General features: G+C 55.3%; 1 protein-coding gene across 3 annotated transcripts in view; it reads left to right on the forward strand.

The window, feature by feature from the left end:
* The window catches only part of EPHX1 (epoxide hydrolase 1), a 34,405-nt gene that overhangs the window by 21,638 nt on the left and 512 nt on the right, over positions 1-12,255 (forward strand). For all 3 annotated transcript variants that reach the window (XM_013061139.2, XM_004761902.3, XM_004761901.3), the window contains exons 3-8: positions 64-244; positions 7,291-7,518; positions 8,038-8,167; positions 8,622-8,827; positions 9,539-9,647; positions 11,900-12,025. In XM_013061139.2, the coding sequence (XP_012916593.1) occupies positions 64-244; positions 7,291-7,518; positions 8,038-8,167; positions 8,622-8,827; positions 9,539-9,647; positions 11,900-12,025 (980 nt within the window). The remainder of the gene's footprint in view (positions 1-63; positions 245-7,290; positions 7,519-8,037; positions 8,168-8,621; positions 8,828-9,538; positions 9,648-11,899; positions 12,026-12,255) is intronic.

Raw genomic sequence — 12,255 nt, forward strand, 5'->3', positions numbered from 1 at the left:
CAAACCTGCTTTGTGCTCTGCCCCCAACTCCTGTCTCTCCCCGGCTCCTGTGTTTTGCTCCAGGACTTACACCGGAGGATTGACAGGGTCCGTTTGACCCCGCCTTTGGAGGACGCGCGTTTCCATTTTGGCTTCAACTCCACGTACCTGAAGAAAGTCCTTTCCTACTGGCGGAATGACTTTGACTGGAGGAAGCAGGTGGACATTCTCAACAGGTACCCCCACTTCAAGACTAGGATTGAAGGTACGTTTGCACACCAGCCGCTGGGGAGGGCGGTCTGTTGTGGGAGCGGCCTTTGTCGGTGCAGGACGTGATGCGGACCCCACTTAGAAGCCAAATACCAGTCCTCCGGTGGATTTGTAGGGTCACCTTTCTGCTGGGCACAAAGATGCCGAATCCCCACCAATCTAGTGGGCGTGCGAGGAAGACAGGAAAACACATGAATCATTTCAAAGCCAAAGTGACACAGGATCTGGATAGAACAGCTGTGGAGAGGAGGGAGCAGAGGTCTGGGCCTGCCATGGCCGCGGGCAGCTCAGCCCGTCTTGAGGCCTCGGAGTCCGGGCTACTGTGTCCGCTCAGAGTGCTCGGCCCAGCAGGCGAGGCCCCGTGGAAGACTGCCCTTTCTGTCTCCAGCCCTCCGCCTTGCGTCCCTCCTGGGTGGCAGGTTGTCCCACAGCTTTTCCTGGAGGGAAGGTGCCTCTCAGATAGTCTTTCCCAGGTCACCTCAAGATCACTTGGGCTGAGGGAACTGTTGCCTCAGTGAAAAAGGTTTTTTCCCCACTTTGATGGAGAAATCGTTGAGACCCATCACGGTGCGAGGTTGAGGTGGGCAGCGTGATGGTTTCGCTGATGTCTGCTGTGAAGGACGGGAGGCTCCGCTAGCATCCAGTTGCTCCTACAGATACGACACAAAGACATAAAGCCCTTGTCTCCATGTGGCGAGAACTCAGGATTTTGCCATCCCTCCAAGTCCCACAGTGGGGTCGGCTACGAGACACCCCCGGTGCTTCCTTCCCTTACATGTGGGGTTTGAACCCTCTGACCACCCCCCTCCAGCTCTCCCACCCCCCTATAACCACACGTCTGATCTTTTTTCCTGAGTTTGTTTGTTGTTTTGTTTGAGATCCCACGTATCAGTGAGATCCTGCAGTGTTTGCCTTTCTCCGTCTGGCTTATCTCACTTAGTGAGATGAAGGCATCATGTTGTCACGGGTGGTAGGGTTCCCTCGGTTTTCATGGCTGAATGATATTCCATCGTGCACACGTGCACCACGATGTCTCTATCCATCCCTCCATCCGTAGACATGACTTCGCTACTATAAATAATGCTGCAGTGAACTTGGGGAGCGGATATCTCTTTGAATTAATGTTTTCATTTTCCCCAGAACGGGATTGCTGGGCCATATGGTCGTTGGGTGTTTCATTTTTTGAGGACCCTCCATCCTATAAATGGCTGCACCCATTTACAATCCCAGCAGCAGAGCATGAGGGTTCCTTTCCCCCGCATCCTCGACAACACTGGGTATCTCTCATCTGTGTCTTTTGATCGTGTCCATTCTGACGGGTGGGAGGTAACATCTCGTTGTGGTTTTGACTGGCATTTCCCTGAGCATCTTCTCATGTGTCTGTTGGCCGTCTGGGTGTCTTCTTTGGAGAAGCGTCTGTTCAGGTCCTTTGCCCTTGTTTTAATTGGGTGGTTTTTCTGCTACTGAGTTGGATGAATTCTCTCTGTATTTTGGAGATTAACCCGTTATCAAACACACGGTTTGCAGGTATTTTGTCCCATTCCACAGGTTGTCTTTTCACTCTGTGGATGGTTTCCTTTGCTCTGCAGAAGCTTTTGAGCTTGATGTTGTCCCACACGTTTATTTTTTGCTTCAGTTGCTTGAACTTTAGGTATCACATCCAAGAAACCATCACTAGGACCCACGTCGGGGGAGCTTTATGTCTCTGTTTCCTTCTAGGAATTCCGTGGTTTCAGATCTTACCTTTAAGTCTTTGATCCATGTCGGGTTAACTTTTGTGAGTGGTGTGAGGTAGGGGTCCAGCTCCATTGTTTCCCATGTGAATATCCCGGCACCGCTGATCAAGAGACCATCTTCTCTCCTGTTCAGCATCCTTGTCAAAGACTAGTTGACTGTACATCCCTGGGTTTATTAACAGGCTCTCAGTTCTGTTCCACTGGTCTGTTTGTCTGTTGGAAAAGCATGTCTTAACCCTAGGAAGATTTGGAATCAAACAGAAATGTTGGGGCCCCTGGCTGGCTTGGTCAGTGAAGTGTGTGACTCTTGATCATGGGGTTGTGGGTTTGAGCCCCACACTGAGTGTAGAGATGACTTAAGAATAAAATCTTTAAAAATAATAATAAAATGTCAACAGTATGGAGAAAACAATATTTGTGAGTTGAACTCAAAGGCTTAATAGAGAGCTAGGTCTCATAACTTTATTTTGTAACTTTAGTAAGGTGAGGACTAATTTTAAATATAAATTGGTTATTGCTGTGCCCCTTAGGGGACACTGATGTCTTCATCACGAGCCTCACAAGAGGACCTAAGCCATTTCCTCCACACTGAAGTATATACAGGTCCTTGTATGTGATTTCCAAAGGTTGCCTTTCGCATGGCTGCGCCAGAGGGCCTGGCTTCCTCACGGTGACTGGGATCGCCAGCTGTGCAGCCCCAGCTCTTCCCCAGTCCTATAGCCGGTGCTGACAGGCAGGCATCTCCTGGACCCAGGCATTCTGCTGGGCCTGGGGCCCCACGGCCAGGGAACTGGCTCCCTGCCTTTACTCAGGGGTGATGCCTACAATCCCAGCACAGGATGAGGGTTTCTGTGAGGGAAGAGGCTCTGGGAGCTTCATGAGCCCAACATACCGCCTGCAAGTGTGACAGAAGGCTTCCTGGAGGAGGTGGCGGCATGTAAGCTGAGACTGAAAGGATGAATAGGAATTTGCCACTTATGTGGGGAATGTGGTCCAGGAGGAGGGAACAGCATGTTCAAAAACCCAGAGGCGAGTGGCACTAAAGGGCTGCTCCCTTCCTGGCAGCTGCAGGCTGGAGAAAGTCTTGCCCCCCAGACATCATGGCACAGAACAGTGCAAGCTCCACAGGGACTAACTTCAGGCATCGAGTCATCCTGGGCCGCAGCCCACTGTGACTGAACCCGTGTGCGGGTCAGCCACGTCTCCTGGCTGGCGGCCTGACCCCGGCCCAGCCAGCCTTTGTGCTTCTCTTTCCCTGGGTCCCCAGCCTGCGTGGTCCGAGAAAGGCTCCCTCCTCCCTCCTCCCTCTGGCTGCTGCCATCCTCATTCATCCCGCAAGCTGACCCCTCTCTGGGGTCCTCTCTGCCCCTAACCTGTGTTCCAGGCTCTGCATTTGCTTCCCTGTCCTGTGAGGAGGCCTGGGTCTCCCTCCGGAAATTAGTCTCTAGCCTCAGAGTCTGGGGGTGAGCAGGTGGGGCCTCCAGAGGACTCAGGGAAGCCCACCCTGTCCCCCCTACCCCAGAGAAGACAGCATTGGTGAGTCCCTGGGGGGCCGAGGTTCAGGGCCCCAACTAGCTCGGCACTTTACCCTTCGTCTCCAGCCCCTGTCCCGGCTCGGGTCCTGGTCCCTGACCCCCTCCACTCATGTCCCCTTTGCTACCCAGCAGGAGCCCACCTCCTGGGCCTGGGGCAGCCCACAGCACCACAGACAAGTGGGGACACCTGGGGAGCAGGGGGCTTGCTTCCTCCGCCAAGGAAAGCCCCCTGTAGGGCAAATTAGGAAGTATGAGTTTTGAAAATTTTTCTTCATTTAAAAAATTCAAATGTATATACATATATATACACATATATATGTGTGTGTTAATTTATTTATCTGTTTGTTTATTTTAAAAGATTTTATTTATTATTGACAGAGGGAGACTCAGCAAGAGAGGGAACACAAGCAGGGGGAGAGGGAGAGGGAGAAGCAGGCCTCCCACCAAGCAGGGAGCCCGATGCGGGGCCCGACCCCAGGACCCCAGGATCATGAACTGCGCCAAAGGCAGACGCCTAACGACTGAGCCACCCAGGCGCCCTAAAATTCAAATATTTAAAATTCGAACAGTATACAAGGACACCGCCTCGGTCTCGCCCCTTCTCCTTCCCCGCTCCTCACCCCGGACAGCTTCCGCTCTCCTCACACGCGGGCCCACGTGCACGCCTCCAGCGACCACCCGTGCACACCAGCACACGTGTGGATGCGTGGGGCCGCCCAGCTGTGCACGCAGACGAGGTAGACACCCTCTCGCATGGTGCAGTGTGTTCCAGAGGAGGAGCGGTTACCTTCCAGAATGAACGCTAGAGCGGGCAACCTGGAGGGACACAAATAAAAAGGCTCGGAAGTGGAGTGTACGTAGGGTTCTGGTTTTGCTCAGAGAAAGTTATGATCTGTATTTCTTTAAAAAATCTGAGCTGGGGCCGCCTGGGTGGTACTCTCAGTTGAGCGTCCGACTCTTGGTTTCCGTTCAGGTCGTGATTTCTCAGGGTCGTGAGATCAAGCCCCAAGTCAGGCTCCACACTCCGCCGGGAGCCCGCTGGGGATTCTCTCTCCCTCAGCCCCTCCCTCTGCTCGCTCATGGCTCTCTCTCTCTCTCAGATAAATAAATCTTGAAAAAAAAAAAATTCTGAACTGCTACAGTCCAGAGAGTCTAAGGAGACATGACAGCAGACCATAACATGGGGTCCTGGATGGGATCCTGGAACGGGAAAAGGACATTAGGTAAAAACTCAGGACATCAGAGCCATAGTCCATTGTCTGTGTCAGTATTATTCAGTCTTTAGAAAAGAAGGAAGCCCTGCCCTAGATGACCACATGGGTGAACCTTGAGTACATTCTGTTGAGTGATATAATTCAGTCCTACGAGGACACATACTGCACGATCCCACGGATGGGGGGAATCCCCAACTGTGACGCTCTTAGAGGCAGAGAAGCGGATGGAGGGGCCGGGACGGGGAGGCGGGGAGACACTCGGTAATGGGCTTAGAGTCTCAGTTATGCCAGAGTAAGTTCTAGACACCCGCAGGCGCATCATGCATCGTGCTTGCAGTTGGCGGTGCCGGATGGCATGCGAACCAGTTTGTGAGAAGGGATTAAATGTTCTTCCTGCCAGAAAATTTTAAAAATAAAAATGTTTCTAAAACTAAGGAAATCTGAATAAATGATGGATTTTAGTGAAGTTACGAATGTATTAGTACTGGTTCGTTCCTTGTAACAAATGTACCAGACTAATGTAAGCTGTTAATGACCAGGAAACTGGGTGTGGGTTCGTGGGAACTTCCTGTACAGCCTCACTGTTGTTATATAAATGTGAAATTGTTCCATAAGGGTGCCTGGCTGTCTCCATGGAGCCTGAAACTTCTTTTTTTTTTTTTTTTAAAAGATTTATTTATTTATTTATTTATTTGACAGAGAGAAATCACAAGCAGATGGAGAGGCAGGCAGAGAGAGAGGAAGGCAGAGAGAAAGGAAGGGAAGCAGGCTCCCCGCTGAGCAGAGAGCCCGATGCGGGACCCGATCGCAGGACCCTGAGATCCTGACCTGAGCCGAAGGCAGAGGCTTAACCCACTGAGCCACCCAGGCGCCCCCCCCCTTTTTTTTAAGTAGGCTCCATCCTGAGATCAAAACCTGAGCTGAAACCAAGAGTCGGACACTTAACCGACTGAGCCACCCAGGCAGCCCGAACACACTAATCTTGACCTTGGGGTCATGAGTTTGAGCCCCACCCTTAAAAAAAAAAAAAACTGTTCCAAAATAACAAATTTACTTTTAAAAATTTGGAAAGACAACATAACGTTCTCTTCAGTTAGTCGTATTATGTGTGATTTTCCCCCTTTTGATTTATATGGATTTTCCATTTCTTACGATAAACATGTACTGTTTATGTAATGAATTAGCAGTGGCCCAGAATGAGAGCTGGTTGTGGAGAGCTGGTCATGGTGCGGGGTCCCACAGGGCACAGCAACGCAGGCTGTGTTTGCCTTTAATGCCCAGGCACTCTCCAGGTCACTTGTCTGGGAAGGGACTGCCCTCGGAGGGACTCCCGGGGGGACTGGAACCCATTCACACACCCTTGGCCTGGATGTGTTCGTAATGCTCAGCACGCCACTCAACCTTAAAAAAATGTCTCCACTTAAAAGAAGCTATGCTCTGAATTTATATCCCTTTTAGAAGTATTAGGAAGTTCAGAAAACACAAAAAAATTAAAATAATTGGGGACACCTGGGTGGGTCAGTCGTTCAGCAGCTGCCTCGGCTCAGGTCATGATCTTGGGGTCCTGGGATCGAGCCCCCCTGTCGGGTTCCCTGCTCAGTGAGGAGTCTGGTTCTCTCTCTGCCCCTACCACCCTCCTCTCGTGCTCACCCGCACTCTCCATTGCTCAGAGGAAGCTACTTTTTAGGTGTTTGTGGTCTGTCCTTCCAAACTTTAAAATGTATATACATGTGAGTTCATATACACACAGTCTACATATACACAACACACGTGACTGCTCAAATGAGATATTTGACTTGGTGATTTGCTTTTACCAATTGGCAGTGAGATGTTTTACATGTTAAATAAAAACGTATTTACACTGTCATCTTAAACAAACTTATCATATTCCAGTGTAAACCTATAATCTCTTTTAGCCTCTAGTGCTGGATAGACAGGGTTTTTTTCTCCCAATCTCTTTTTAAGATTTTATTTATTTGTCAGAGAAACAGAGAGAGAGAGAGCACAAGCAGGGGGAGAGGCAGGCAGAGGGAGAAGCAGGCTCCCCACAGAGCAAGGAGCCGGATGCGGGGCTTGATCCCAGGACCCTGAGATCATAACCTGAGCTGAAGGCAGACGCTTAACGATGGAGCCACCCACGTGCCCCTCAATCTTTTTTTTTTCCCCAAGGTTTTCTATTTAAGCGATCTTCACACCCAACACGGAGCTCGAACTTACAACCCTGAGATCAGGAGAGGCATCCGCTCTACCAACTGAGCCGGCCAGGCGCCCCTCCCCCAGTCTTCACAATATTAGGCAGCCTTGGCAAGTGCATGGCCAGCCAGCCCCAGGAAGGGCTCATGCTCCCATGCGTAAGGGCCATGGTCCCAGTCTGTACCTTGCAGGGCACCCCTGTGGCTGGAGCACCCAGTAGACACGCCGCCAGCATGGGTGGCCGCTGTGCTCAGTACCGTGGGGTGCTGCCCGAGCTCTGGGAAGGGGAGTACTGTGCACAAAGGGGGAGCCATGGCTGCAGCCTCGCCCATCCCCGTGGGCTGACTGTGCTCTGTCCCCCAGGGCTGGACATCCACTTCATCCACGTGAAGCCCCCCCAACCACCATCTGGCTGCACCCCAAAGCCCTTGCTGATGGTGCACGGCTGGCCCGGCTCCTTCTACGAGTTTTATAAGATCATCCCGCTCCTGACTGACCCCAGGAGCCACGGCCTGAGCGAGGAGCATGTGTTTGAAGTCATCTGCCCTTCCATTCCTGGCTACGGCTTCTCGGAGGCATCCTCCAAAAAGGGTACGGAGTGCTACTGGGGCCTCTGAGGGTCAGGTCTTCCCACAGGCAGGGAGCCAGCAGGGGCAGCTCCCTTTGGAGCCTGGGGGTAGGGCCCAGATGGCTAGCGCTCCTTCTCGGGTTCTCCTGGGGGGCGGGGGGGTGGAGGATGGGCAGAGCAGCTTGTCCTCAGGGGCCAGCACTGGCCTCGGGGCCTGCACTCCTGGGCTCTCAGGGGCTCCCCGCACTGGTTCAGGGTCACCTTTGTGCTTCTTGCGGATCCAGGCCGGCCCTCGCACAGCACAGGCCCCCAGAACCTGGCGGTGCCAGCCTGAGCCCACCGCCCCTTGCTGTGTGGCCGTCCACACAGCTGACCCTCTCTCCCACCAGAGGCCGGGCACACACACCAGGGGCCAGGCCGCTTTCTCCCCTTCTTGAGCTGCTGTTACCCCAGCCTGGGGCAAGGGCTGTGGGGGAGATGAGGAATTTCCTGGGAGCCCAGGGAGTGACCCTCCGTGACTCTGTGCTCTCCCTCCAAACCAGGCTTGAACTCCGTGGCCACGGCCAGGATCTTTTACAAGCTGATGCTGCGGCTGGGCTTCCGGGAATTCTACATTCAGGGCGGGGACTGGGGGTCCCTGATCTGCACCAACATAGCCCAGATGGTGCCGAGGTGAGGATCCCCGTCATGTGGGGGAGGTTGCCATCTGGGCAGGGGATCCACGTGGGCACCCCTTCTGAGCCTTGGTGCGTGCTCACCGGGGCTCACCCAGGCATATAGTGTCTGTAGGCCTGGGAGAGGGGAGTGAGGGCCCCCCCGTCACTCTGCTGGGCCTGGGGCACCTTGAGGTGGATTCTGTCCTGGGAGTCACAAGGGGTTGGGGACTCTGAGCCAGGTGCCCCGGCAGAGGGGGCAGGTAGAGGAACAGAAAGTCAGGCAGTGGAGCTTTCTGGAGGACCAAGCCCCGGAGGAGACCAGAACATTCTAGAAACTCTGTCTTTTTCTCCCCATCATGGGGCCACCCCAGAGGGGCAGGTTCCAGGAGGGCTGGCACCACAGCCAGAGGGCTCATCTCCCCTCCCCCAGCCCTGCATCAGCCTCACCCAGACCCTCTCTCTGCCCTCAGCCACGTGAAAGGCCTGCACTTGAACATGGCTTTCATTGTAAATCCTGGCATCCTGACCCTTCTTCTGGGACGGCGTTTCCCGCGGCTTTTCGGCTACACGCAGAGGGATATGGAGCTGCTGTTCCCCTTCAGGGAGAAGGTTTTCTACAGCTTGCTGAGGGAGAGCGGTTACATGCATATCCAGTGTACCAAGCCCGACACCGTGGGTGAGTGTGTGCTTCCGGCCAGGGGGCCTCACCCAACCCCATGACGCTGCTCGGGATGGGCAGAATCTCCTGGGCGGGATCCGAGCTCGTTCTCGGGCTGCAGTGCTGGGCAGAGGTCAGGCGAGGCAGATACCTGCTGGAGCGGACTCGGTGGGCCCTGGGGTCTGGACCCCTGAGTCCTGCACCCTGAGGCTAAGTTGAGCAGGGAGACTTGTGGCCCGGCAGCCCCAGGACTCTGGGGGTTGGAGGGGGTCAGGATGCATTTGGAACTGTTCCCCCAATTTGGACTTTGAGGCTGTTTCTTATTTTTTAAGAATCATAGCATATAAACTAAAAAACCCACCCTTTTTTTTTTTTAGTTTTTTTTTATTTATTTAAGTAATCTCTGTACTCAACATGGGGCTGAAACTCACGACCCTCAGATCAAGAGTCGCATGCTCTTTGGACCAAGCCAGCCAGGCACCCCAAAACTCCATCTGGGTCTCCTCAAACATGGGAAGCCACCCATGCCATGGAGAGACCCAGGAGCAGTGGGGACAGCATTTTTTTCTCCCTTTTTCTCAGATGAGTGTTCCAAGGCCAAGGGTCGAGTAGATAGGGGGTGCATGAGCGCCCCAGGAGCAAGGGCAGCACTATACCCCGACACAGGGCCCTGACTACTAGCTGGTCCCAGGCCCGGGTCAGTCCCTCCCTTGCTTCTCCCCACCCCAGGCTGCGCTCTGAACGACTCCCCCGTGGGCCTTGCTGCCTATATCCTGGAGAAGTTTTCTACCTGGACCAACCCGGAGTTTCGAGACCTGGAGGATGGAGGCCTGGAGAGGTGAGACCCTGCCGTCTAGCTGCCAGCCAGCATGTCCTACCTACGTCTGGGTGCCCCTCGGACCCTCGCCCTGGTGAATACGGCCCCAGTTCCTCTGGATGAGGGAGCAGAGGCACAGAGAGGCCTAGCGACTCTCTCCAAGCCTCATAGTAGAGCGGTCAGGAACGGGATACAGGGCTGGAGTATGTCTATGGTCCTTTTGCTAAACAGTCCCCTCCTCGGATCAGCGGGTCCAGAGGGCATCAAGCCCCCTTTATTGCCAAGAGGTGGGAGCAGCCAGGGACCCCTTCCCGCCAGAGCCTGCAAGAGCCCAGCATGGCCACCTGACTGTGTGCCCTGGGGAAGCCAGGCCTGGAGGCGACTGCAGGGAGCCTAGGAGTACGTGACTTCCTGGCCTGACTCTGGCCTGACTCGGGCTCCATCAAGGTCAGCCCTGACTCAGCTTCTCCAGCACCCATCCCTGTCTTCTTTGCTTTGGGGGCACACAGAGCACCAGACACAGTGCTGGGGTGGGAGTGGGGTGAGCTGGGGCTGGCTCCCACCTGGGACACGGGGACCATGTCGAGGCAGTGCTCTAGCCCCAGCACCTAGAAGGAAGCTTGAGCTCAACAAACACGCACTGGACGAATGAGCCCTGGCTGTTTGGAGTCCGGAGAAAGGAGGATCGGCTCCTTCTCTGGGGCAGGGAGGGAGTCGGGAAATGACAGGGAGAATCTATTTGATCGGGACCTTGCAGGGTGAGTGGGAGTTTGCCGGTGAAAAGGATGGAGGAGAGTTTAGGCAGAGAGAAGAGCAGAGCGAAGGTGGGAGGGAGAGAAACGCCAGGTGCTCTTGGAAAGACTGACTTTGCCGAGGATGGGGGCAGGAATGCGGGGGCCACACCATGAGCCCAAGCACGAGCCCTCGGGGTGGGATCCATTCCCTGCCCCACACTGGGCAGGGCCTGGCGGCACAGGGGTTCTACCAGCAGGTCCTTGGCAAGGAATGGCAGGACAGCTAGGGCTCAGTGGGGATGGGGAGGGGTGGGGGAGCGGGGATAGCCAGGGCTCAGCAGGAGTGGGGGGAGGCAGCAGCAGAGGGAGCAGTTTCTAGCTCCCCACCAGGCTGCAGGGATGCCCTTCATCAAGCAGGAACTAGGGAATGAGGAGGGGAGCCTCGGAGCGTCTGTGCCCATTTGGATGGTGGAAGTGTGCACATGGATTTGGATACAGACACACGTGAGCGTGCACGTGTGGGAGCACTTGCATCTGTGAGCGTGCATGTCCACTATGCAGGCTGCTTCCGGTGTGGACTTGCTGAGTGGGAGATGCCTGCTTGGTTAGGGACTGAAATGAGCAATCTGGAGCCCCAGGGAGGGGTCGAGGGGAGGAAATTACTTTCTCTGTGCTCTGGGGGGAATGAGCAGGCTGGGCAAGCAAACGGGGGGTGGGGGGCAGAGTCTGGTGGAAGCCCCTACCTGGACAAGGGTTGGCAAGTGTGGGTTGGCAGTTGCAGGGATGCAGAGAGGGGGGCAGAGGGGAGACAGGAAGGTAGGCCTGGGTGGTATGGACCCCAGACTGTGGGCAGGGGAGGGGGAGTGTCCCTGGAGGAGGCCAGTGAAGGGATGAGCATGGGAGGCGCAGCTCTCCGAAGCCCCCAGATCTGGAATCGAGCAGGGAAGGCAGGAGGGGAGCTGCTCCACAGAGCTGGTGTCCTCTGGGGTTTATGGACCATCAGGTGGGTCTGGGTGCCAGAATGCACAGGACTGATGGCATTGAAGGGGTATCATGGCAGTGGGGCAGGGGGCAAGGTGTGAAGCTAGTGGATCTGGGCGCATTGGGGGGCTCTTCTGGGAGGGAAGGCTGAGGGCTGAGAGGGGCGGAAGATGAGTAGGGGGAAGGCATTGGGGGGCAGAGGTGGTGGGCACCAGCACCTGGACAGGGGAGGCCATGGAGGGCTCCTGGGGTCTCTGGACACAGGGTAGCATGAGGGGACCCAGTAAGAGCAGGACAGAGCCCAGGTGGCATGTGGGGTTTCAGGTTTCCCTGTGCCCCCACAGTAAGAACCAGATGGCTCTTTCCTCCGCACGCGTGGAGCCCCACAGCCTGTGTGGGTTCCCATGCCGGGCGGGGAGGTCCCAGTCTGCCTGGCCTCAGGGATAATATGCACTTGCCTGGGCATCTGAGCAGGAGGCCGGGTGGCTGGGGGTCCCCAGGGCTCACAGCCTGAAGGCCGTGCCAGGCTCTGAGGGGCCTCCGGGGCTGCTTCTGCAGGAAGTTCTCCCTGGACGACCTGCTGACCAATGTCATGCTCTACTGGACAACGGGCACCATCGCCTCCTCCCAGCGATTCTACAAGGAGAACCTGGGCCAGGGCTTCATGGCCAACAAGCACGACCGGTGAGTGTGGCCGAGCCCGCAGCAGGTAGCCGCCAACGGGCCTCCAGGGCTGGGAGCAGCCAGACCACCGGCTCTCCACCCCCTGAGAGGCTTGACCCCCAGGGAGGGTCTTTGATGGCCAGACCTTGCAGCACAGCTGGCTCTTCCACAGAAGGAGGCTCCAGTGGGTTGGAATTGAAGAGGGTGTTTAGAACCCTGGGTCTGTCCTTTCCAGCTCCCTGTGGGTGGGC

The sequence above is a fragment of the Mustela putorius genome, unplaced genomic scaffold (genome assembly GCF_011764305.1).
Source record: "Mustela putorius furo isolate JIRA1106 unplaced genomic scaffold, ASM1176430v1.1 tig00003942_pilon_pilon_pilon, whole genome shotgun sequence".
In the NCBI taxonomy this organism is placed as follows: Eukaryota; Metazoa; Chordata; class Mammalia; order Carnivora; family Mustelidae; genus Mustela; species Mustela putorius.